Source organism: Tremella mesenterica, assembly GCF_000271645.1.
Source record: "Tremella mesenterica DSM 1558 unplaced genomic scaffold TREMEscaffold_1, whole genome shotgun sequence".
Classification (NCBI taxonomy): Eukaryota; Fungi; Basidiomycota; class Tremellomycetes; order Tremellales; family Tremellaceae; genus Tremella; species Tremella mesenterica.
In genome coordinates, this window is record NW_006711225.1 from 737,988 (window position 1) to 763,065 (window position 25,078).

General features: G+C 45.2%; 8 protein-coding genes across 8 annotated transcripts; 5 read left to right on the forward strand and 3 right to left on the reverse strand.

Annotated features, from left to right (window-relative positions):
• Positions 1 to 752: 752 nt before the first annotated feature.
• On the forward strand, positions 753 to 2,514 carry TREMEDRAFT_41494 (uncharacterized protein; the record flags this gene model as incomplete). Its single annotated transcript, XM_007000856.1, has 5 exons — positions 753 to 782; positions 1,001 to 1,393; positions 1,570 to 1,719; positions 1,986 to 2,084; positions 2,308 to 2,514. The coding sequence occupies exons 2-5, from the start codon at positions 1,268 to 1,270 to the stop codon at positions 2,512 to 2,514; spliced, it is 582 nt and encodes a 193-aa protein (XP_007000918.1). The 5' UTR covers positions 753 to 782; positions 1,001 to 1,267.
• A 1,314-nt stretch (positions 2,515 to 3,828) lies between these two features.
• Positions 3,829 to 6,941, forward strand: TREMEDRAFT_41495 (uncharacterized protein). The gene is made up of 6 exons (XM_007000857.1): positions 3,829 to 3,944; positions 4,122 to 4,270; positions 4,684 to 4,871; positions 5,151 to 5,304; positions 5,402 to 5,863; positions 6,019 to 6,941. Exons 2-6 carry the CDS (start codon positions 4,151 to 4,153, stop codon positions 6,763 to 6,765), a joined length of 1,671 nt encoding a protein of 556 aa, XP_007000919.1. The 5' UTR covers positions 3,829 to 3,944; positions 4,122 to 4,150; the 3' UTR covers positions 6,766 to 6,941.
• Positions 6,942 to 7,199: 258 nt separating this feature from the next.
• On the reverse strand, positions 7,200 to 9,603 carry TREMEDRAFT_26324 (uncharacterized protein; the record flags this gene model as incomplete). The annotated part of the gene is made up of 8 exons (XM_007000687.1): positions 7,200 to 7,595; positions 7,754 to 7,972; positions 8,164 to 8,292; positions 8,338 to 8,466; positions 8,513 to 8,892; positions 9,031 to 9,176; positions 9,225 to 9,298; positions 9,343 to 9,603. 8 exons carry the CDS (start codon positions 9,601 to 9,603, stop codon positions 7,200 to 7,202), a joined length of 1,734 nt encoding a protein of 577 aa, XP_007000749.1.
• An 813-nt stretch (positions 9,604 to 10,416) lies between these two features.
• On the forward strand, positions 10,417 to 13,589 carry TREMEDRAFT_26590 (uncharacterized protein; the record flags this gene model as incomplete). The annotated part of the gene is made up of 16 exons (XM_007000713.1): positions 10,417 to 10,506; positions 10,575 to 10,784; positions 10,879 to 11,147; positions 11,187 to 11,289; positions 11,337 to 11,420; positions 11,460 to 11,647; positions 11,694 to 11,796; positions 11,838 to 12,113; positions 12,165 to 12,219; positions 12,264 to 12,352; positions 12,438 to 12,680; positions 12,729 to 12,825; positions 12,955 to 13,163; positions 13,223 to 13,282; positions 13,415 to 13,454; positions 13,498 to 13,589. 16 exons carry the CDS (start codon positions 10,417 to 10,419, stop codon positions 13,587 to 13,589), a joined length of 2,208 nt encoding a protein of 735 aa, XP_007000775.1.
• Positions 13,590 to 13,629: 40 nt separating this feature from the next.
• Positions 13,630 to 14,969, reverse strand: TREMEDRAFT_41499 (uncharacterized protein). Its single transcript, XM_007000858.1, has 5 exons — positions 14,774 to 14,969; positions 14,459 to 14,618; positions 14,211 to 14,284; positions 14,008 to 14,122; positions 13,630 to 13,761 (listed from the first exon to the last, which is right to left on the reverse strand). Exons 1-5 carry the CDS (start codon positions 14,873 to 14,875, stop codon positions 13,730 to 13,732), a joined length of 483 nt encoding a protein of 160 aa, XP_007000920.1. The 5' UTR covers positions 14,876 to 14,969; the 3' UTR covers positions 13,630 to 13,729.
• Positions 14,970 to 15,274: 305 nt separating this feature from the next.
• TREMEDRAFT_66707 (uncharacterized protein) lies at positions 15,275 to 17,640 on the forward strand (the record flags this gene model as incomplete). The annotated part of the gene is made up of 9 exons (XM_007001804.1): positions 15,275 to 15,453; positions 15,748 to 15,992; positions 16,154 to 16,252; positions 16,416 to 16,547; positions 16,672 to 16,768; positions 16,811 to 16,929; positions 17,223 to 17,364; positions 17,434 to 17,572; positions 17,620 to 17,640. 9 exons carry the CDS (start codon positions 15,275 to 15,277, stop codon positions 17,638 to 17,640), a joined length of 1,173 nt encoding a protein of 390 aa, XP_007001866.1.
• Positions 17,641 to 19,330: 1,690 nt separating this feature from the next.
• On the forward strand, positions 19,331 to 22,018 carry TREMEDRAFT_26434 (uncharacterized protein; the record flags this gene model as incomplete). Its single annotated transcript, XM_007000696.1, has 7 exons — positions 19,331 to 19,952; positions 20,094 to 20,663; positions 20,918 to 20,975; positions 21,018 to 21,120; positions 21,329 to 21,670; positions 21,725 to 21,802; positions 21,902 to 22,018. The coding sequence occupies 7 exons, from the start codon at positions 19,331 to 19,333 to the stop codon at positions 22,016 to 22,018; spliced, it is 1,890 nt and encodes a 629-aa protein (XP_007000758.1).
• Positions 22,019 to 22,942: 924 nt separating this feature from the next.
• TREMEDRAFT_24895 (uncharacterized protein) lies at positions 22,943 to 24,348 on the reverse strand (the record flags this gene model as incomplete). The annotated part of the gene is made up of 4 exons (XM_007000493.1): positions 22,943 to 22,975; positions 23,270 to 23,343; positions 23,736 to 23,896; positions 24,299 to 24,348. The coding sequence occupies 4 exons, from the start codon at positions 24,346 to 24,348 to the stop codon at positions 22,943 to 22,945; spliced, it is 318 nt and encodes a 105-aa protein (XP_007000555.1).
• Positions 24,349 to 25,078: the final 730 nt, after the last annotated feature.

Genomic DNA, 25,078 nt, shown 5'->3' on the forward strand with positions numbered 1-25,078 from the left:
GGTAGAGCAGACAGGACTCTGTCGGATATTGCCCGAGACTGTGCTAAGTGATCCCACACTTACTCGTCGCACTACCCCATCTCACCTCTTGTCTTCCCGCTTTTTCACTTCCACGCTATACAATCTTTCACCTCCACGCTACTTCATCCCAACGTTGACTCAACGTGTGGTCGTGCTGTTCTGTAAGACCTTATCTTACAGGGGCTATAAAGACCTTTACATATATCATCAAGATGCAATCTGATCCAATAGGTCCAAGTGGAACATCACCTACCACCCCCATTCCCAAACCTTCAACCGCAAAAACAATCACCAAACCTCAAAAAAAAAAGAGAAGAAGAAAAGGTTTAGCAGGTTTATTCCTTGCTCTTGGATGTTTATCAGCGGAAGAATTCGAAGATTCACCTAAAAAACCTTCAAAGTCATCTAATCAAACTACGAAACCTTCAGTATCCACTAATCCTACAAAACCTTCATCACAAATCCAAACACAAACGGAATCAGAATCGAAAGCACAGGATTCGAAATTATCTTCTACTCCTACTATCACATCTCCTGAGAAGAAAGAGAAAGAGAAGGACACGGTTGTCGACTTGATTGAAGAGAAAGAACAGAATAGGGTAGAAGGAAAAGGAAGCGATGAAACTGGTCATCATACTACAGAAACGACAGGTACAACATTGGCAGAACCTATAACAATGGAGGACAAGGGGAAAGAAATTAATGTGCTTCCTGAGGTTGTGGTGGCTCCTGTTGCACCTGTCACTCTTCCCGATGATGAGGTGGGTGTTCATTCTCAATCGTATCTCACTGTCATCACTTTCAGACCCTCCTCTCACCCGCCCCGATCTTAGTTAATCCACGTCAACCTATTGTGCCATTATGCAGAGTTAGGAGCACTGGTAGAGTCCATCGATTCGTAATTACTAGCATGCCAGTCAAACTCATGGTTGCCTTTGTTTTTCTGGTCTCTAATCTCGATCACTCAGCTCACTTTCAGACTGCAGGCGTCACATCATCCGCCGTTCAACCTCCCGGGTCTGGCTCGGACCTCTTTCACACACCTCCACGTCTCCTTCACCGAGAAAGCGACTCTGCCGGAAAAACAGATTCCAAAGATCCTACCGATACGTCAGGTGGATATAGCGGTATATCCGAGTCAGACTTGACGGAATTGGACCAATCAGCTATCTCACAACAAGACGAAGTGGAATATCATCTTCAAGAATACGAGGATGAAGAGGATAGGTTGATAGCTCAAGGTGGAATGGGTATACCGCTAGACGAACATGGTCATCCGGCACCTTTATTACCTCCTATAGATAAAGCACATCTAGGAAGGAAATGTTTGGTATTGGATCTGGATGAAACTTTGTTACATAGTTCTTTCAAGGTGGGTCATAGGTCTTATCCCCTCATCTCATCTCATCTCTTCAACTTATCTGCCTTACGCAATTTCATCACATGATGAGTCGCCGCTTCAATCATATTCCCTCTTGACCTATGGACCGGGGAGATTTGTCGTTACCGTAGCTTCAATTGAATTTTCGGGTACAAGCTGACTCGCAGATGCTCCCTTCCGCAGACTATATAGTCCCTGTAGAGATAGAAGGTCAGGTCCACAACGTCTACGTCATCAAAAGACCAGGGGTGGATAGATTCTTATATGAGATGGGAAAGATATACGAGGTTGTGGTGTTTACTGCGAGTTTGAGCAAGGTGAGTACGAAGTTTTAGTCCAGCTTGAAGCGTCTTTCTTTCTGTGACATGGCGCACACGCCACTATCCATCTTCCCGTCTCTGATCGCGACGTGGGCCTCTGCCACAAAGAGAGGATGGGCGTAAGGGTCAACGATATCCTCACCTTTTGCGTAAACACCATCTACTCACCCAGAATGTGAGACCAGTGAGGGAATGGCGGCGTCTCCAGTAACCGAATGAAGACTTGGCGATTTGCGAAGATGGGAGTTCTCGCTGATGGACAGTATGCAGACCCAGTGTTGGACATGCTCGATCCGAATGGAGTGGTTCTGCATCGTCTTTTCCGAGAGAGCTGTTATAATCATAAAGGGAATTATGTCAAGGTGAGTGGTAATCCGTGTCCACTCCTTCATCCGTCGGAAATACTCACCCGGGCTTTCTGTTTCATTCATCGCCATCCCAAACCCCTGTCTTTTTCACATGTGTGCGCAATCACTCATTTAACATCCGCGTCTGCATCATTTTGCTCAAGTAAAGTCTTCATCCGCCCTTCTTCGTTCCAACGGGAACTGTGCATTGTTGGAAGTATGAATTACTCACACTCAGGATCTTTCCCAACTCGGTCGAGATATGGAATCATGTATCATCCTCGATAATTCACCCGCTTCGTATATTTTCCATCCCAACAACGCCGTGCCCGTATCTACTTGGTTCAACGATCCTCACGATACGGAATTGACGGATTTATGTCCTTTTTTGGTTGATTTGGCCACTGTGGATGATGTCCGAGGTGTCCTCGATGGTGCTGTTTGAGCGAGGTCTTGTATTCCCATGTACTCCCTCCTCATTTTCTCGTCCATCGTCCATCGTCCATATCTTATCCTATCGACCCTTTTTATTCGGTCCTACACTACACAATTATTCCAATCCTTCTTACGGTCAACACACACGAATTCAACAGACCAACATGATTCTCTTCAACATATTCGACATGTACACGCTTTCTTTCTCTTTCTACCAACGTCCCCTTCATCATCTCACCGCCGTCACCCTTACGACATCGGACTAGTCTCACAAGAACCTGAAATTTCCAATCATGCATTCTCTCACTTTTGATACCCGATAATCTGCATCATACCCTTCAACATATACCCCCTCGACACGTCATTCAACGTTCACGACAGACAAGATTTTACGTTCTTGTTCTACTTGATTTCTCTTTGAATCTCATATCGGACATGTTCCTCTTCAATAATTATCCAATGTTCAAAATGGCGATGGTCTAGTTGGAAACTCCACTTTAATAATCCTACTGGCGGTCGGAAGCATCCAGTATCATCCATAATTGCAGGAGGGGAATACTCCGAAGTATTTCAGATGGTGATGTGGTGGTACAGGAAGAAGGCTCACCAAGACCCCACTTGTGATACTTCCTCCTCCCTTGACACTTTAATAAGAAGAACGAATCGAACCGAACCGAATACAATTCCACATTCTCCCGTACGAAATCCTACTCCTCGCAAACCGGACGGGAAAGATGATATAAGTTTGAATTAGCATTAGGAAAGGTAAAAAGATGGTGATGAAACATTCTTCGATGCATGCATTGTTTTTGGTGTATCCGTGGTTTTGTGAGTCCTTGACATGAAGGTTGTACATGTTGTGGACATGTTCCGCTATGTCCAAAAGGAGTCGTCTATGGTCTAGTCATGCTACTCACCTATCACCCAAAGTTGGTGAATTGGTGAAAGAACGGGTAAGATGGGGTTCCGTCTTTGGAACATGACAAAAGTCCATTTCGGCTCTAACGCTTTAACAGTAAGTATCACGGAACCCCGCATCCGTCTTTCCGCTCTCTCCTCTACCCAGATACCAGATGCTCATTCTCTTCCTGAGATCTCTTCTCCCGAGCCTGTTTATCGCACACAACCGCGTACCTTTTGAGAATTTCTCAAGTAAAGAAGCGTCAAGCCTGGGGAATTGGGGAACCGCTTCTTAACGCGGGGTTGACTCCGGTCATTAACCCTTAGCCGATTAGTCCCGAATTCGAAAATCCCCTTCGGAACATGACGGATGGTATCACGCCAACAACTATGGTTATAAACTACTCTTCATATCTACTCATCTCCTATTCCTCCTCCTCCTCTTCTTCTTCATCATCTCTGTGTGTTACTTTGCTACTTTGATCATCTGGATTATTAGTGAACAGTTGAGTTGATTATTTCGGTATTCATCAAAAAGATGTGAGTTCCGATCTGATCCGGTTATATCCTTTAACCGAGTCTGACCGCTGTTTCACCTCTTCCCCCCCATTCACACCGCACACCGGTTGCTCTCATGCTCTCTATTCTATTCTGTTCTCTTCACTACACTTACAACGAATCATCAATCAGACGTAGGAACTAAAACTTATATCATAGTATAACGAATTAACAGTCAAAACATCATAATGTTAGGACATAAACATCATTCTCATCATCATGATGAATTTGAACAAAATCAATTTTTGGGGAAAGAATTGAAATATTTCTCTCAAGCTGGGTTTGATCTAGATAGGATACATATCAGTGTGAGTTTTTTTTTTGTTTCTTTCTTTCTTTTCTTCCACTATATGTTTCGTCCCCTTACCTTCAACTTCTCAGCAGCCCGTGGAAGAATCATTGGGCGGGAGGGTGAGATTTAGATAGGGAAAATCTGAGGTTGGGGGCATGTGCGTACCTTTCTTTCGGGTCATAGCTCGTGTGATCGTTTGTTCGCATGGTGATGTCTACGTCTAACACATGGAGAAGGTGATCAGACTTTGACAGATTAATGAGTTTAAATTTGATCTTGTTACGTATCAACTACTGTATAAAGATATAAACATCGCCATTCGTAACACGATGCTACGGGACAAAGGAGGAAAGAGATGAACCTTAGAATCAGGAGATATGGGAAGGGGATGAACGGAGAAGGATTCAAGAATAATCAACTGATAGATAGCGTAACGCTCCAATCGCTTCTCTATACGAAGATGCTATCCTTAACGAAGGAGCTGTCATCTCTTCTAGTGGAGCTTTGATCAATTTCTCAGGCAAGAAAACTGGGAGGAGCCCGAAAGATAAACGTATCGTTTTTGAAGAGACTAGTAAGGATGAGATTTGGTGGGGACCTGTGAATATCAAGATGGAGTGAGTATGGGATTGATTATTTCTCCCACTTCCCCCCTCCCTCCCTTCCCCCTCCCTCCCTTCCTCCTCCCTCCCGCCCAATACCCACCCTCCTTCCCACCGCCAGGCTATCTCCTATATGGTATATGTGTGCGAGTAGCCGGGGGAAGGTTGGATTCACATCTTTACTGCAATTCGACATCCACTCAACTACATTCCGATCTAACATCCATCAGCGGTTCATGGATTCAGTCTGCATGTGGAGTAGTCCGGGATCAGTTGATCACCTCTGACACACAGCGAACATACTTTTGAAATCAATCGTGAGAGGGCCATCGATTACCTCAACACTCGCGAAAACGTCTATGTCTTCGACGGGTTCGCAGGTTGGGATCCCAAGTATCGAATCAAAGTTCGAGTCATTGCCAGTCGCGCGTACCATGCGTTGTTCATGGTGAGTGTCGCTTTTTCCGTCTCATATACTCGTCCTCTCACTCCAATAACGCCAACGCCAACGAGCGCGAAGGTGAGACGTGTCGCTGACCTCACAGCACAACATGCTTATCCGCCCCACTGCTGAGGAGTTGGCCAACTTTGGCGATCCCGATTTCATCATCTACAACGCGGGTCAATTCCCCGCTAATCGTTTCACCACCGGTATGACCTCCACCACCTCTGTAGAGGTCAATTTCAAACGTATGGAAATGGTCATCCTCGGTACCGAATACGCTGGCGAAATGAAAAAAGGAATCTTCTCCGTCATGCATTACCTCCAACCGGTCAAATTTGGACAACTCTCACTCCACTCTTCTGCCAATCAAGCGAAAACGACCGATGGATCTGAAGGTGACGTCACGTTGTTCTTTGGATTGAGTGGGACTGGAAAGACGACACTCAGTGCGGATCCTAATCGACTTTTGATCGGTGATGATGAACATGTGTGGAGTGACACTGGTGTTTTCAATATTGAAGGTGGATGTTATGCCAAGTGCATCAACTTGAGTGCCGAGAAGGTGTGTTCATCTGTCCCTTTTCTCTCACCCATATCCTCCTCGTCTCTTCTCTTCTCTTCTCAGAGTCCACACACTCTTGCTCCTCCACCACCACCACTTTTGCATCCACATGATCACTCTCATCACAATCTTCACTCAGAACGTTGACACCTCAGGAACCCGAAATCTTCGGTGCCATCCGATTCGGTTCTATCCTGGAAAACGTCGTTTACAACCCTGCGGATCGTAAACCAGACTACGACGATGTTTCCATTACCGAAAACACTCGATGTGCCTATCCTATCGAATACATTCCCAACGCTAAGATTCCCTGTATAGCAGCTCGTCAACCATCAAACATTATCATGTTAACTTGTGACGCATTCGGTGTCTTACCTCCCGTATCTCGTTTAACACCCGAACAAGCTTCTTATCACTTTGTAGCCGGTTACACATCAAAAACACCCGGTACGGAAGATGGTATCCTTGAACCTTCTCCAACATTCAGTACATGTTATGGTCAACCTTTCATCATACTTCATCCCGGTCGTTATGCAGCAATGTTGGCAGAAAGGATGGAAAAAACAAAAGCCAATTGTTGGTTGATCAATACAGGTTGGACAGGTGGGAAATTTGGTACTGGAAAACGTTGTCCATTGAAATATACAAGAGCTATAGTGGATTCTATTCATGATGGAACATTAGCAAAAGCTGAATTTGAAACTTTCCCAGTTTTCAATTTGAGTATTCCGAAACATGTCAATGGTGTACCTAGTGAAATACTTCATCCGGAAAAAGTATGGCAAGATAAAACGGCTTTCAATAATGAAGTTAGAAGATTGGCAGGTATGTTCCAAAAGGCTTTTGCGAAATATGAAGATGCTATTGATCCTGTCGTTAAGAATTCTGGACCTATACTTTGATACATGGAATGATGGATGTTCGGAGAGGAGAGACAAGGAGGGGTGGGATGAGATGAGAGGGGAGAGGATGAGGAGATGTTTTAGACGGTTACGGGTGTAACGGTTTTTGTCTAATGTGTCTTTTTTCCATTTCTTCTATGGCACAAGGCCTCACATGCATGTGTGTATGTCTATGATGTTGTGTTTATTCCATCTACACTCGAACGTTCAAAGTGTGTTTTCTCTGTTTTCGCTGATGATGAATCACTTGCTGACTTCCATTCTCCGCTCCGACGGCCGACAGAAATGCTGTTGCTTTCGACCGGTGAAATTACTTACTTTCAATGTAAATCAACTTAAGTCGTTGATGCATCCAGTCGTAACAATATCTACTCATATTCTACTCTACTCGTGACCCTAAGTACAAGAACATAGAACCATCCTTGTAAATCAATTCATCTCTCAGCAATAGCTCTCGGTGTCAACTCTCCAGTCTCTTGACCTCTTTCCAAAGCCTCTTTCAACGCTCCTGGTTCTACGGCCAAACCCAACCCATGAGTCTTTATCATCCCCCCTGTCGGAAGCTTCGTATCGGCTGAAACATCTTCTTGTACTTGTTCCGAACCCATGGACAACGGAGGTAAATGCCCAAAGTAATCTCTAGCGGTGGTGGATTGGAAGACGAGTTCGTCCGGTTCTGCACTGAGAATAGGCGTGTTTTCCAAAGTGTTTTTACGTTGTCTCAAAGGTTTAGGACGATGAGTATCAACTGCTTGAATAGGTAAAGGATAACGTTTCTCGTCACATCCATATGCCATCGGAGTTATTTTTATCAATGTGTGAAGTGGGATCTGGAAAATGAGCAACGTGAACAAAATATATTTTACCATTGGTATTTGTGTAGCATTGTTATGGAGGCTGGAGCGATAGGTATGATTTGTACACGGACGTAAATCAGTTGTGAAGGGAAAAGACGATGAAGAGAGGGGAATTGTTGAGAAGAACTCACTTTGATATACGGTAATTGATCCTGGGGCAAAGCGAGGAAATAAGCATATAAACATCGTAAAATGGCTTGATGTCCTATAATCAGAATATTCTCTTGTCTTTCCAATTCCATAATGACAGGTTCTAATCGGACCACAACATCACGATATGATTCACCACCACGATATCGGTAATTGAATTTGTCTTCGTCACGGGAGATAAAGTCCTCGGGGTATTTCTCCTATGCTCGTCAGCAATCCACACATCATATATGACATAGAGTATATAACATAGATGAGGGCGATGATGATTCGTTATGATATCCTTGGACACTGCTAAGGAATACGACGAAGACTGAGGAGGGAGGACGAAAAAGGACGAGAGAAAAGATCAAGTTCCCAAATCACCGAGTGAAAAGGTCAAAGTTCTCACCTCAATCTCCTCATACGTCATACCGTCACAAACTCCCGCATCGAGTTCATCCAAAGACTTCCAAGTTTTTTTCTCAAAAGGTAAGAAAGACCCCGTTTGCATAGTTCTCTGCAAGGTTGACGTCCACACCTACTCATCAGCACTGGGGCTCATTAAATGTGACATGATGCTCACTTCAAGAGGCCCATCACCAATATTGTCCTTGATGAGGTTAGGTAGTGCCCTAGCGTATTGCCATCCCCTCTCGGAAAGATCAGAATCTCCCCCGATCTTCCCTTCCACGTTGTATATGCTTTCTCCGTGCTGAATGTTAGCTCCGCACTACGTGTAGTAGTAGAGTTGAGCTCACTCGTGAAAGATAAATACTTCGGGGCTTGAGATGTAAGTTCATGAGATAGAACGCAATTCGGGACTGAAGATACCCTTGAATCAGGTTCATAAACACCCTCTGGCCCACATTGAATATCCGACAAAAGCTGATACCTGGCTCTTCTATCGATTGGTAGACTCTCTCGTATTGAGCGATCCGACTGAGGAAGTCTCGTTCCGCTTCTTCCCTAGACATTCCGGCGTAATCGGGATCCCCTGATTGGACTTTTAGAGCTACGTTTGCAGCGATGACGGCTGGATCTGTACAGACGGATTCTAGGAAAAGAAGTTGTAGGTTAGGGTCACGAGCGACACGTTGTCGGATCTTGTCTCGGCGCTCGATGGTGGTATTCGTAGCGTCTGTGACAGTAAGTACACTGCCCCCAAACTCAGATATTCAGAGCTCCATGTCCGAAGCATCCCCTACATCTCAAATGGATGATGAGGTGAGCTGGATTCTTGGAAAAGGGGAGGGGGGGGGCGATGTTCACAACATACCCATTATACCGACGTTACCACCCTCGGCCTTGAGCCAAGTAATGAGCATCTCCAATGATTCCTCCGCAAGCTGCTCCCTAGCCGCGTTGGCCTTAGGATCTGAATGGGAGAAGAACTTTGCTGAATGATCTGCCTTCCCCTTTCCCCTGCATGTCAGCTTTAGTCCACTGCAATCACGATAGCAGAAAGCTCACGCTTCTTGCTCATGACGAGCTTTTGTTCGCCTCAATTGACCCACGTTAAAGACCTCCACATTGTATTCCAACCACTGCCAGTCAGCTCAAACGCAGATAGTCAACATTTGAGGCTTACCCGGAGATATCTCATCAGCTTATTGCTAAGGTACGATTTACCTCTTGCAGGAAGCCCAACCATAGCCACGACAATCTTGGCTTCAGAGTAGTCTGGTTTCTCCACTATCTTGTCAGCTGCGATGCAAGGATGAGGCGGTAAAGGCACATACCGACTGCACCGATACCAGACACTGACGGAGCTCTGGTAGGGGCCTTTGAGTTTTGTCTGATGACCTTTGTACTCTCGTCCAGTGCTTTGAGCCTGACAGTCAAAACACATCCATAGATACAAGGGCGGGGCGGGGATAAGAGTAAGGAGAGACTACTCACAGTTCGGTTTGTGCCCCAAAGTGAGGTGTGCCGGGTACGCTAGAGCTGTTCCCAGTGGACATGGGTGGAGCTAATGGTATTCCGTTTTGAAAGTTCGGACTGCTAGGTCCCGAGTCTACCGGACTAGAAGACGCAGAATGAGGATTGCTTCTTTGTTTTTGCAGCATGTTCAGGTTTGACATAGCAGCCGCTAAGACGACAGGGTCGACAGGGCCGCCATGATCGTCGGGCTCATCAAAGATAGGATCTAAAACAGGTTGGACGTGAGGATTAGTGGGAGGTGGTAGGTCGAGGTCGGCCATGAGAGAGTTTGGACCCACAGGACGTAAAGCTGGCGATCTGTGGGCGGACTTGGTCCTATTGGGAGGAGGCATCGACATTGTGAACAAGAGGACTGGCACGCTCGGCGCGGCTAGGCGTAGAAAGAAGGGCTTGGTAGAGAGAGAAAGAGATTCGGGGAGAGGAGCAAGACTTTATTTGCGGCAAGGGCGATACGCTGACTTTGATCTCAATGATATTCACTATATCCTCGTGAAAGCGAAAGGTATAGGGGTGAGAGAAAGCAAGCAAGGAGCGACGAGTTGAAGGTCCGGTGAGCCGGCAAAACGTTAATGCCACGTCATTGCTGGAGCCCCACAACCTACCCCACAATTATGTACTCGTACCCCGCAAGGTTGATGCGACTCTACTCTGGTACTCGTACTCTGGCACAACATCCTTCTCATGGATCACGGAATGGCATTCTAGATAAACAAACTGCGTCATGACCAGCTACTACAATGACAGAACGAGGGACATTCCGTCTTGGGAAGATCTTCAACAAGATGACGAGGACGTTGTTGATATTTCGGAGGTGAGCCGGGCCTTCTTCCCTACAGTACCCTTTCGACCCAACCCTACAAAGCCCGCTGACATCAACAGTATCAGTATGCCTCTCGCGATCACATATTGTTTTGCGTAGATGCGTCCAGATCGATGCAAACACCTCATCCGGACCAAGAGACACCCGATGGTCTGATCAGAGGTAAAAGCGCGTTGCATCAGGTGCTCGAGGCCGTGGTCAAGATTCAACGTAGCAAGGTGATCACCGGTCCTGCTGATAGTGTGGGCGTCTTGTTATGGAATGTCAATGTGGGTTTTAGTTTTCATGTCTTCTCTTTCCGAAATGTCAGAGATTGACCGGTCATGGCACTTCAACCGATCAACGATTGGCTGATCCGTCCAGCCCGCCACGGCACCCAAATCTGCGTCAGGCAACTACAAACCCGGCACTCTCGTGTATCAATCCCTTCGTACCATCAACGCAGAAGAAATCAAACGGATCCTCAAACTTGTCGAGCGTGCCAATGGGCAATACGAAGAACAGCATGAGGACGACTCTACACCGACCGTCGAACCAGAAGCGTTAGTTGAGGCGTTTCCACCATGTGCGGAAGGCGAACAACTCAACATTGCCGATGTTCTCGTGACATGTAACTTTTTGTTTCGAGATGCGTGAGTGCTCCTAATGGGATGTGCTCGGCTCATTGAAAGCGGTACTAAACTAGCTGGGAACAAACGAGTGTTTCTCGTCACTGATCAAGATCAGCCACCTGGCGCTTCATCAAACCGCGAACCAGCTCGCACGGTCTATGGGGTCAGTAAGATCTCTATGCGTATACTCATTTGGATGCTCATAAACAGGATCTCATGACTTATGGGATCACTATCAATACGTATTTTGTCGATCGTCCAGATCACCGCTTCAACCCTACCTTATACTGGAATGTGAGCATGCTCCTTCAAATGGAGTTTGCTGATCGACAGGACATTTTAAACAGAGAAGACAACGATGGTGCTCCTGGGGATGACGACCCACCGGATATCGACGGTCTCGCTCAGTTGGCTGACGTCATGAATGATCTCGTCATCCGTCATGCTCCAAAACGAAAGCAATTCTCTATCCCCCTCAAATTTGGCGGTAAAGACGGTGAAATAGAGATCGGAGTCTCTGGGTCCGTCTTTACCCTTATAAGTCTGGAGGGTATATCTGACCCTAAGATATTCACTGGTGTCCTCACAAGGCAAAGGACAACCCAAGTACGTCCGAATGCGAGGACAACAGGTTGAAGAGGTGCTCACCAGAACTGAATACACATCAGCTGTGAGTGTACTGGTATATTTCGAGTCTGACTGACCAGATAGGAAACGGGCGCTATTCTCAGGGAAGAGGAGATCGGCCAGGCGTTTCAGTTCGGAAATGAATCGACCGTCAAAAATGTCCTGGAGCCAAATTGGTGGGAGACCAACGCATTTGAGCAAGAGCAACAAGCGCTCGCCGATGAGGCAATACGACTTGATCAAGAAAGACGGGAAAGAGAAGACGATGAAGATGAAACAATGAAAGAGAGGGAAAAGGACTTACGAACAAAAGCCGTGGCTGTCGAGGGAGCACATCCAAAAGTAGTCGCCCGAACACGGGTAGGTGTATTCACTACTGTATGTTCGCCTTTGCAGCACTGATCTGGTCAGCTTCAATTTACTTCGTCTGAAGTGGCCGAGCTTCGTTCGTTAGGTCTTCCCACTGGTATGTGCCTATGTTGCCCACTTGAATCAGAGTTGACCTGATAGGTATCAAGATTCTAGGTTTCCAGTCACCTCAAAATCTGAAATTCGACGAAAATATCCGACATTCCTTTTTCCTGTACCCGGATGAATCCGTCAGTGTTCCTGTACTCGGTCATCCTTCGCTTCACTACGAACTCTATCCCAGAATGAAGTGTAACCGTGTAGCTGATTGAATAGACTTACAGCGGCAGTACTCGGACGTTCGCCGCTCTACTCAAATCGTGTCTTAAATACAATCGTCACGCCCTTGCCTTATGTCGCTTCAAGCGCAATTCCACACCGGAATTTGCTGTTCTGATACCCCAAGAAGAGACGTTCACGAAAGAAGGAGGTCAAGATCAACCTCCTGGATTTCATGTCATCATCTTGCCATATCGTGATGACATCCGTGGGGCACCTAAGAATATGACGGATAATCTCGTTGGTGAGTCAACTCTAGCATGTTCCAAACTGGCGAATCACTGATAGTCAGCAACGGAAAGACAAGCTCAACTCATGTCGAATATCGTGAAAAGGTTGAGGATCAAAGCTGGGCATTATCGTTCGGAGGTGTATCCAAATCCTTGTGAGCCCATCTGCTTGTTTCCCCCTACTACCGCTTCCCCCGATAAACCCCTCTGTCTTGATTTCATCTTAGGAGTTAGTGCCGGGAGATCGAATCGCATTTGAGGGAGATGATATTGATCCCTTCTAGCTCTTGCATATCACTACGCTCAAATTCAAGCACTCGCGTTCGAAGAAGATTTCGACCCGTCCACTGCCACTGATCTGGACAAGACCGTCCCCAAGTACAGAGGGATGCATAAGGCCGCTGGGGATTTCATGAAAGAATGGAATATGTCCATACGAGAAGACGAGCGTGCGGTGGAGAGTTTGACGATGGCTCATAAGCGTAGTACGGCGGTGGAGGTGGGTTTTTGTCCTCTCTTTCACAATATGACTTGATCCTCGGCTGATGTCAGGTTGACGAAGATGATCTAGCAGATGTAGCGGGCGCTTTCGCAAAAGGAGAATTGACCAAGGTGATTTCTGTTTTCTATCCCCCTTTCATCCCTGTTGTATCCCTCGTTGTCTGACTGCCATGTTGTTATTCGTTGCTGCTCTGCTCGCCTTGTCCCACCTCGATAAACGTTAGAAGATCTGCTGACGACCAGCTAAAAGTACAAGAACTGAAAGATTATGCAAAGTTCAAAAGTACGTTTCAGCTACATAGTCGTCGTAATAAGCTGATCCCGAGAAATCTCGTTGGAAGGAAAGACCAAGAAAGCGGAAATCATCGAGATCCTCACTGCACATTTAGCACAAGATGGGAAGAAAGCTCGAAAGTGATACGTCACACCGTTTCGAACATTATAAATATCTGTCCATTCGTATTGTATGTATACTTGCATTCACCATATACCTTACTTTACTCTACTGATCGGATCTGGATAGATGATTCTACTGATCTTCTGTTTTGCTTGAGATGATTACTGCTTGGCGACGATCTCGACCCAATAACCTGAGTGTTAGCTACTCTCTCGACATCTCTCAGAGCCTCCAGTTGTGCTTGAAGTCTATGGCCTCAGATGGAGTCGAGGATTCCATGAAAAGGAATGAAGTCAGATAAGAAGACCAATAGTCTCGTGTAGAGTCGACGTTTCTATGAAACTGAAGAATGTTAGAGAAGAAAAGACGAAAGGAAAGGCAAGAGTAACAATAATAAAGAGTCATGAATCAGGGATAGGAAGAGGGAAAATAAACTCACCATCGGGATCATAAATAAAAGCGATATTACGCATCCTTCCTTCTTCCGGTCTCTTCTTAAATTTGACGCCGAGGTCGTCGAAACGTTTACAAGCAGCATTTAGATCATCTACAGCCTGATGATCAACCTTTGGTCAAGTGAGGAGTGAGGAGTGAGGAGTGAGGAGTGAGGAGTGAGGAGTGAGGAGGAGGAGGAGGACTGACGATACAAATATGACCGAAACCACGGGAAGGCTCTTCGTTCCCAGATACATAACCTTTGAAGTTTGGGTCTTTTTCTGAAAATTGAGCTGTCACACTTTTTGTCCGATTAATGATATTCTCTACGATTAGTTGTAGAAGCAGGAACGAAAGCAGACGTAGAAGTGGAATCGGGAATAGGAGTAGAATTTCAATTGCGAAAGAAAGAGTAAGAGTACATAGTGCAGTGTGGGTGGAAAAGAACGACTGACCAGTCCCATGATTCCAACATAGTTCCAACACCCCCTCACGTTGATTTTTCATCTTACTCTTTTCTTCCGATGTGGGATTCATCTTACCCGCCAAGGTCCAGCCGGAAGGATGAGCAAGGAAAAAGTTTGTAAAATCGTTTCCTGGACCTTCGTGAATTACCTATTTGTCAGATGGTGTCGGACCGCTTGCCTCTTATCTTCACATCTCGTCACTAAGATCGCAAAGGTTGTTTCCATGTGGGAGAGGAAAATATGAATGTTACGTCCAGTCTGATAGCACAAAAAAAGAATGTGAAAATACAGAATCAAACTCACTTCCATACCTAATACTTCCTTGTACCAAGGTAAAGAAACCTCCGGGTTTTTGATTCGGAACATGGTATGGTTAAAGATGTACGTAGAAGGGTCGGAGCTCATTTTGGCTAAATGTGTGGCTGTAAAGCTTCTTCTTAGTGTGATAGGTGCAACTAGTTTGACAGATTCGATTACTGGGACTCTTTTGAAAGATCTGAGAGAAGTGAGAGAGAGAAAGGACATGAAGATGTTGAGAGAGAACCGAGGTTGCTAAGGTAAGTAATTGTGTAGGTGACGTCAGTGATGTTGTCGGATCTTCCTTTGAGAAATGCGGCATTTTTCGAAACGATTGTCACTACTTTTTGACATCTGTCATATGTATGTACTGTACATTTACTTTCATCTCAACAAATCAGATCGTTACAAGTACAACCATAGTAGATAATCTGGATCTATCATAGAAGTGGCAACATTTAAGCATAGTCAAGTTCTGTGAGATATACAGAACCAGAGGAGTACAATATGGATATCACTGATGGAGGATCCATTGCCGGACCTTCAAACTTGACGCTCGAAGAGAGAAGTACGGATTTAGAATTCATGTCGATACCTTCTGTTGTAGGACGTGAAGCCGGGGAAAGGGATCCTCTATTGTTGAGAAGTAAACTTGTTAGTCATGAAGATATTGATGGTCTCAAACAGTGAGTTATAACGGAACTCCATATCAAATAACTATGTAGATTATATCCCTTCATCCAGTATTAAGAATCACGACAGTATCACTGACTTACTCGTACTACTGGTGACCTTGATTTTGAGATGAGTTGGATCTGATACGAAACTCGATCCCCCTGATCACTACTACTCTTCGACGAGATCAAGTGATACAGCCTCCTATCATCATGTTGTTGTTATAGGAAATGGAGAGATTGTCGTGTCAAATGGGATATGATCATGGAGAGGAGTGAAAAAGGGAGATTGAATTGACCTCGCAGTCGGAAAAAAGGAAAGAAACTTGCCAATTTCTACCAAAATCAAAATGATCATATAACCACCGTTCTCAAACCTCTAGACATCTTATCAGCAGAAGGAGAACAAGATATCAAAGATAACGCTTTGAAAGTTCGGATAGCCATCAACGTGTCTTTCGCTGCTAATATTGTTTTGGCTGGATTACAACTTTACGCAGCTATTAGTTCTTTGTCTTTAGCTTTGTTTGCAAGTTGTATTGATGCTGTTTGTGAGTGATCTTGATCTACTCTTCATAATCCTTATCATTCTTTTGATAAAATACTCTGTGTCGTATAGTTGTCCAGAAATCGGCGTGGTTAGGGTCGAGCAGGAAGGAATTGAAAGAAAAGAAGAATGATGGGTGTGATTGATGAATACGCTGACAGACAGTTGACCCATTAGCAAACCTCATCTTATGGTTAGCTCATAGAGCTTCGAAAAATGCAGAAGAAAAGAAATGGCCAGCTTCGGGATCTCGATTCGAAACTAGTATGTTCACTTTTCTCATAGATTTACCACCACAGGTTTAGCGCTGAACGTCATAGTGTTGGTTTATTTCTTCGCATTATGAGTAGTCAGCTAAAATCGATTTTTCAGAGGCAATATCGGTAAGTATTGAATGAAAAATGGTGTTGGGATGTTGAATCTTCAGTTTACGGTTCAATAATGGGTGGAGTGAACGTTATCCTCATAGTCGAATCAATACAGGAATTCATCACTCATTCAGGCGACGAACTACAACAGTTCCATTTGCCCTCTATCATTGCAGTCGGGATCGCATTTGGTATGCCCCGCTATTCATCTCCATTCAGTCCATCTGTATGTGACAAAACAACTTTCAATCAATCCGTTCATGCTCGTCTCTCACCCACCTTGATTGATTGGAAGAGAATGGCTGATGGAAACAGTCACTAAGCTAGCTTTATTTTTATATTGCTATGCCATTCGAAGCTCTTCATCTCAAGTTCAAGTTTTGTGGGAAGATCATAGGAATGATCTTTTGACGTAGGTGTTCTCTCGAGATGTGGCACTATAGCTGATAGGTAGGAATGGGTTCGGAATATTGACAGCTGCCGGAGGAGCAAAGTTGGCTTGGTGGATCGACCCCATGGGAGCTACGATCATCGCCGTGTGTATCATTGCCGTTTGGACGAGGACTGTTTATGGTATGTTGAGTCGGGTCGTTCCGAGACAGTAAACATCCTGCTTTTCGTTCCAGGAGGAAGACGGAGAAGTGGGGAAGCGGAGTCGAGGTGGAGTCGAAGTTCAGTAGGACAAGATGTGTGTGGAGGTGAAGCGGGGGGAAGGTGGGGACCTACTGAAGTGGGGGTGGGGAGAAGGACGGACAGGGGACATTGCTGACGTGGGGATGCGCAGAGCTCTGAGTAGAGACATAGACGAAGTAGAGAGACGGGTGACAGCAGAGACATGAGACAGAGATAAGTTACTGACAAAATAGAACAGTTCACTTTCCTAGGAGGTATCACCGCCCCACCGGAATATCAAAACCTAGTCACTTATCAAGCTATGACGTTCTCCTCTGATATTCAAAAGATTGATACTATCCGTGTGTATCATTGGGGACCTCGATATATTGTCGAGTGAGTTTCCAAATTTCGCCTTTTTTCAATTGTGTTGTTCGTCAGATTGGATATGGCTGATTGTCGCAGAATCGATATCGTGTTAGACCCTCACATACCATTATGGAGAGCACATGATATCTCGCAGGAATTACAAGACAAGATTGAAGCTTTGCCTGATGTAGATCGATGTTTCGTTCATGTGGATCATGAGGTTGAACATAAACCAGTGAGTAATGTATGGGATTGTTTGAAAAGCCGATCTGATCCGTTCAGGAGCATCGAAAGAGAGTGTGAAGATGTAGGGTGTACGATTAAGCTAAGTACTGATTTCAATGTGATTGTTTATTTGTGAAGGTAGGGCTGCCATGTGTTAAAGATGAGAACAAAGGAGTCTTGATACAACACTTTATACAACTAATGTCTGACTGACTTTACCATGGTTCTTAACTCAGTCCTACTAGCGCAGGAGAAAAGACAAGAAGACAAGCGGGTGAGAGAAACGAGGCTGACATGAGGCATTGATGGCATCACATTGTTCATTTTTGATCATCATTTAGGAACGCGCTATCCCGAATTAAACGAGGCCCCAGCACGTTTCACCTCTTTGTCGGCACTCGGCCATTTACATAAAAGAAAACCCCATCAGCATCAAAATTCCCCCATTCTCATCATCCCCATCGAAAAAAGACATGGTCGTTCCATGGTTCTCGTCCACCCATTGCGTACTACTATCACTCATATCCGACGCCCCTCCTCCTCCACTATCCCAATCACACTCAATCTAAAGGACTCCATCTCGTACACTTTCTCTTCTCTTTCACAACATTCAACTCGGAAATCGCGCCCTATCATCTAGCACTCGGCCCTCAAGGCAGAGGCTACACCCAAAATTATCTACAGATCGATGGGCTGCTGCTGTTCCACTGTGAGTATTTATTCCAACCCCTTCCGAACAAAGCTTGACCAGAGATTATAGCCTTACGGATACGGAAACGATTATTATCGAGGTTATAACGGATATTACGATTGTCCCGCTCAGTGTTGTGACGAAGATTTTTACTGTTGTTGTTGTTCCTGTTGCGACACGAGGTATAGGCAAGGTGAGCTCCATAGAACTTACATAGCACTCACAGACTTTCATAACTTCCCAAACCCCCCTTTTCCCTCTCTCCTCGAGGATAGAATTCCGTCATGCTTCTTTGCTTCTCCCGCTTCTTTTATATTTCGCTTTTCGTTTACCAGCCACGAGGTGCGGAGCGGTGTATGTGTTTGTATATGAGGATTGCGAATATTTCCATGCTTCTTCTTTAGCTTATGGAATCGTGGGTCGTGGAACCATCCCTTCTTCTTCCGCTTTCAATCTATTTGTATTTTGGTTTTCTCTTTTCACCCGTCAGCGCTCCATAGCTTGTCACACCTGAAACTGGCACCTGTCTTAGGTGTAGATCGACTGATCTTTCAGGTTATCCACCCAGTTATCCCGTACCAGTACCTATCGCTCAACCTATCGTCATCCCACCCAGTCTACGTCCGCCACTTACACCATACCAAGCTTTTTCAACACCTTCTATCCCACCTCCTCGAGCATTTTCCACTCCGATAGGTCCTCCTATCCAACTAGTACCTCCCACACCTCCAGGCTATCCTCCAGTTTTTCGTTCATACTCCACACAACCTTACTTGAATCAGACCCCGGCATATCAATACAATCAACTTTCACCTCATCTTGAACAACCTCAATCTTTTGCTTCTCCTTATCCCGCCCCAACACATACTCATAGACATCGACCTCATCGTCGACATTCTATTGATTCTCCCTACCCCCGAGCTGTAATTGAAAGAAACAATCAACTCGGTCTTCATACTTCTCCCGCTCAATCGTATCAATCCCCAAATTGGAGTGAACCAGCTCCTTTACACAGAAGTCATTCCTTCGATCGAAACCAATATCATCAGACTGTCCAACCGGGTGAAATCGAGGAATATGAACAAAGATACTTCGCATCTCAACGTGAACCCTGGTCAAGACAGAGGCCGAGTAGAGATAGGTCACAAACGATCCAGTAGTGATTTTCTCTCTCCTAATTCAGCTTTGAACTCATCTCATCCTCCTCCCGCTCCGACGAAATCACCAAGACATATTCACCCATCACCGGTACCGCCGATCCCTACCAAATCCCCAAGACATGTTCAAAATTTGAAAATCGATACCGATGTCGATTCCTCCGGAACACCTACACCTGGTCAGAGAGCTCGTACTTTGTCCAACACGGAGACTTTCTATCCTACTCAGGATAGTGCTAAGGAAGCATTAGAATCTGAAAGAAGACACAATCCTGAGCATCGTAGAGTACCCAGTCCGTATACTCGTCAAATCAGAAAAGTCGGTTCGGAAAGATCTCTACGGTCTAGAGTATCATTCGATTCAGGTCGTCGAAGTGCAGCCAGTGATCGTTCAGATGGTACTGATGGGGCTACGGTCGGACCTCAAGATGTCACACGTCAAGTAGGAGCTGGTGGTGAAGCTATAGAATTTATAGCTTCTGGTCATAGAACCCCTCGACATCGAAAGTTCTCCGCGGGCATGTTGAAACCCGCTTTGAGGAGTACTTCGAGAGTTAATAGTTGCGTCAACTTACCTGAATTATTGGCTTCTAACCGCCACGAAGAGCGTAGGAATGAACATCATGATAGATCTATGGATCATGATAGATCAAGGGAACATGTTCATTTATCAAATCCACCAGCTTCAAATGGACATCATCCAACTTCTGCGGGACATGGAAATATTAATACCAACTCCAGTATGTCCAGTACCAGATCTAGATCCCGATCTAGATCTAGACCAACATCGAGTTTGCCATTCAGTAGTAATCTCTTTGCTTTGGGTCGACAACATTCAAGACATCCTTCTGATCCTCTTACAGCTTCTCCAACTGAGATCGATCATCCATCTTCCACCTCTAGACCTATGGGTGGACATATAGCTTCTATGTCAAGTGTTCAATCACAGGCGGGAAGTGGGATAAGAGGTATTTTCTCTTCATTATCTTTGGAACCACGTAGACCATCTCAACCACCTACTCTATTGTTACCGGCAGATCAACTACATGCTTATTTGGCGACTGCCCATGTACCCAATTGGACCAAATGGCCCGTTCTACCGACTAGCAAAGGATTCTTCGGGAAAAGTAAAGGGTTTGATGCGATGAGTTGGGAATGGAAGAGGAGGTGGCAGTTGGCAGAAGAGGGAAGACAATTTAGAACGTTAAGAGTTTGGGATGTTAATCGAGAGTTTGAGAGGGAAGCTTTGCAATGTGAGTTTTGTCAGTTTTTTCAACTTCTCTTCTTCTCCTCTCTCTTTAGCGAAACGTTCCCCTTTTACTCCTAGCTGCTTGAGAAATCCTCCTATTCATATGTCCACTTACATCCCCATTGACATCCTCCTGTCTTGCCCTGACCTTGAGGTCGAGGTATGTCTATTGGTCTGTATTTGAATCGCTGAGACGTTTCCCATCTGATAAGAGAGCGGAGTCCTCGTAACCTATTTATTAGCGAGCTGATACCCCAGTTCACCAGGAAAAAACACCTCAACATCCTATACCCTTCCATGATAGATGGGGAAAACAGTCAGCTCTTCTTCCACGTCCTTTCGAAGCTGACCAGTTAAGAATATTTGCCCTACCTGCTGAAGGTTACGAGACGTTGGAATTTTTCGACGAAGAAGCTAACGTGGCTGATGATCATGGTCTTTTATCCTGGCTCACTAATTCCGTACGTCTCTCTCCCTCATCCTTACCTTCCCACTACTTCAAGCATTACATCTCCTCATGCCCCACTTTCCCCATCTCTGACTATGACGGTCAGAAGTGATCTTCGTCTTCTTGTGCTACCTGTGATAATCGCCTGAACAATAGACACTGGGACCTTTTGTCATAAGAATGGTGAACGATTGCCAGTGTCCGTTTGCTGACATTGGCAGTTACTAGCCACAGCCACTTCCGCACTTCATATGACCCGTTTCTCTTCCCAATCCTTCTCTTTCCATCTCATCCCCGCTCCATACCCACCAACACCGACAAGCTACGTGAACGAACGTGGTACTCCCAAACATTGTCTCTGGGAAGGTTTTGGAACATTAGCATTAGTCAACAGATCCCAAGATTCAGATAGAGCGATGATTATTGAAATCCGTCCTCCAAGTGTTGTAGATAGTGGAGTTTTGAATCATTTCGCCAGACAATCAAGGTCAGAAGGATGGTGGCATTTACCCGCTGAACTATGTGTGGGTGATATGGGACAGGCTAATTTACTCCAAGCTCAAGTGAGCCCCTCATCTGAATTTTTGAGTGCCAGTACACCTTAAGCTGATGGTTAGGTTTATGATGATTGCGTTTCGAATCATGTGTTTTACTTTGCGGTTACCAATCTTAAATATTGGGTGTTTGGTCGATTTGTAAGTTTCTTCACTGTCCCTTCTTTTGGTTATTTTGTCCGTCCTTGAGGTTATTTTGGTTCAACTTCTGTTCATGTGGAATGAAGAGCTGATTGGAAGAACGCAAGTTACACGATGTGTACGGTTTCTCCTATTATTGAACGTAAACAACGTAATCCGTCTTTGATGCAGTGTCTCACAGCATGGACGATTAGTGCGTATGATGATGTGAGTTGAAGTTTCTCTCTTTCCTCAATGTACTCCAACAAGATCTCACAAATCCTGGCGCAACGCGACGCTTTCTCTGGTAATCACACCTAGACATTTCGAGCCATCTTGTTTCCGTTCCGACCCCTTCGTCCCCACTGTGAGAGGGTATTTCTGCCCAGGTCACTACGATAACATCATAGTCAAAATTCACCCGCTCACTTTTAGCGCCCCGGAGCCGACAACCCCCACGTCGAAACTCCTCAACCTGAACCTATCCGACTAGCCCCCACTTCCCAACCCGTCCCACCTTACTCTGACCCCCGTGCGCAAGCAGGATCATTCTCCACCCTCGCCTCATCTGCCTCATCCATGGCCCCGCTCACACCCCAGGGTCCAATGATGGGTATGAACATGGGATCGGGTTTCATGCCGATACAGAATCAAGGTTACCCTAAATTTCCTCCGGGTTATTACGACTTGCCCCCATCGCCGTTCGCCCCTTCACCTTCTCCAGCACCGGGTGGGTATGGGTGGAACACACAGGGATATGGGTCGATGGGGTATGGGGGTTGGGTGAATGGGTATGGGTATGTGAGGTGATTATCGAATATTTGATTTGTCCATATTCTCGGATTCGTCCATTATCTGGAACGCAAGATCCTGATGGTCTGGATTGAAGCCCCGGATGAAGTTAATATCTGAGTCCTGGTGGGGAATGAGGATATCTGGCATTTTGAGGGGCTTGTCACGGTCTGTGAGAAGTGGACATACAGTCAGCAGAGTGGTCTAGGGAGGAACATAGGAAACAAAATCAGTGAGGATCAGAGTGGATATGTGAGTAATCGTAGTATATCTTGATTGATCTTGTGAGCATCTTGTTTGTGGTCTTGAGTGTTTGAATGTGACAACGATGCAGATGAAACGATAATGGTACAAACATGACATGTAGGATCAGAATCCTGTGGGATTCTCTCGTAAAGTCAACTGAGAGTCAGCGTATGTTGAGCAGCGTTGGATCATAGGGGTAGACCATAACCCCTGAATAATGAACCAGGGCAAAGCTCGACGTGAAAAATGTCAAGCTGCAGCGGTTGAGAGGGTTTGACAAAAAGATCGTGTCTAAAGGACGATAGCGCTAGATGAGTCTACATCGGAAGACTACTCAGCTGAACGTTGGGCAAGATGTGGAGGGAGGAGGATCAGAAAGTAGGACGGTCAAAGAAGGGCAGGATACAAGGGACAGGAAGAGGGTCGAGTAAAACGAATAGGAAGACTAACCCTTGTCCATTTAGGTACCTTATGGACTGATTTACGATACCCTCTTACATGTTTAGTGAATGTTGTGTATTTATCTGATCATAAGCGGCATTCTCAAGGTCGCAGACAACTTTCGGGTTGTCCATACCTGACAATTGGAATGCGACAGGTAAAGAGACATGTCTACCCGACAGGTAGGATACATGGAATACAACAGGTAAAGAGACATATATACCCGACAGGTAAGATACGACAAGTAAAGCGATGAATGATCGTCAAGTTGACGAGAGATCCTCATTTTCCCAAAAGAATGTGAGATCTTATCATATGAAAAACAAGGTTGGAATATTATATAGGGAAGGAGGAAATGAGAAGACCAGGGAGACTGGGAGAAATCTAGTCATCTGGTTCCATAGAATCGGGGGGAAGAAAGAGAAAGACGAAGGGACTCTATTGAAGATAAAAACGGTAAAAGAAAAGAACAAACCTCTAGGATTCATCTCCCCTTCTTTTGGTAATTCTAAAGCTTTCACAAGTGAACGAGTTTGAACCCCACTTTCTTCCACAGCAGAAATGACGGAATCCACGGCTTTTAGTCTTTGTCTATGGTTTGTTTTTCTAGTGGGAGATAATCTGAATGGTGATTTCCTATTCCCATTAGACTTCAAATACATTTCAGTCACTCATTCTTCTTTCTTCGTCAAGAACATCGCCTCCCAATTTTACTGGTAGCTGTAATACTCCCTCTTCATCAACATTCAAGCGGAGTTAGGAGTTCTTGTACTCTCTAGTGAGCTGACACGATAGTATCTTCCAACATGACCACCTTTGATCATATTATATAGATATCTACGAATAATAATGTTTCTCCCGTATCATTGACGACTTCTTCTCTTCATCATCCTCTCTTTCTCGAAGGAATGATACTATCTACGCATATAACTCAAGGGGGTCAAAGGATTTAGACATTTGTGTTAGACGTTATGGGTTTTCGAAGATGACGAACGAGTCGAAGATGGAAAAATAGAGGGAGTAGAATGAAAGACGTACCATAACAACCCTCCCATAGAGACAGAACTAGGTCTGAAAGCCCCTAACATGGTGTGAATATCGTGGACAGAGCACTGAGATCGAAGTTCAGAGCGGAGGGGAAAGGGAAGGGAAGGGAAGGGAAGTGCCACTAAAGCTGGTATACCCAAACGCCGTGTGAATGCGTGACTGGGAATTTCGGCTGCGGAGCCCCACACCAATTTCTGAGACATGGTGACGATGGCAGCTGTCATAGAGTAACTACAACTCAACACCATAAGTACACAAATACTCAAACACCAAACACTCACAATCCAAGCATGGTGTCATCGAAATCGCACCTACTCAGTCAAGCAACAGTGTATATCATGACGATTTGACGGAACTATACATGCCACCATCTCATACGGACATGCGGATCCAATCTTTGCCTCTGAAGGCCGATCAAACTTGTCACACGGCTCAGTCTGGCCAAACTGGAATCATCCAACTGTGCACAAGGAGAAGGACAGAAGACAAGGAATGACGACACTATGATCTTATGATTTTCTTTCTGTCAATCTCTTCGGGGTGGATATGACGATCCTACCACCTTTGGCTATATACGTCTCAAGTCACGATTTTCTGATCTCAGATCCCCGGTCCTGATTCGGATCTTGGTCCATTGATGTCCTCATCCATCTTACCTTTTGATTCAGTCACGCAAATCTTCACTCTACTTTTAACTTCTTTCAAAATCTCTTTACTCCTTATCAATGTCTTGACTAAGAGTCGAAAAGATGGGGAAAGCTGGGTCCCGTT

Coding starts and splice junctions, on each gene's coding strand:
- TREMEDRAFT_41495 (XM_007000857.1), top strand. CDS start 4,151: ATGTTAGGACATAAACATCATTCTCATCATCATGATGAATTTGAACAA. Junction 4,271..4,683: donor TAGATAGGATACATATCAGT/GTGAGTTTTTTT, acceptor ACTGATAGATAG/CGTAACGCTCCAATCGCTTC. Junction 4,872..5,150: donor CCTGTGAATATCAAGATGGA/GTGAGTATGGGA, acceptor TCTGACACACAG/CGAACATACTTTTGAAATCA.
- TREMEDRAFT_41499 (XM_007000858.1), bottom strand. CDS start 14,875: ATGAGCTCCGACCCTTCTACGTACATCTTTAACCATACCATGTTCCGA. Junction 14,285..14,458: donor ATGTTGGAATCATGGGACTG/GTCAGTCGTTCT, acceptor CTCAATTTTCAG/AAAAAGACCCAAACTTCAAA. Junction 14,123..14,210: donor GTTTCGGTCATATTTGTATC/GTCAGTCCTCCT, acceptor GTTGATCATCAG/GCTGTAGATGATCTAAATGC.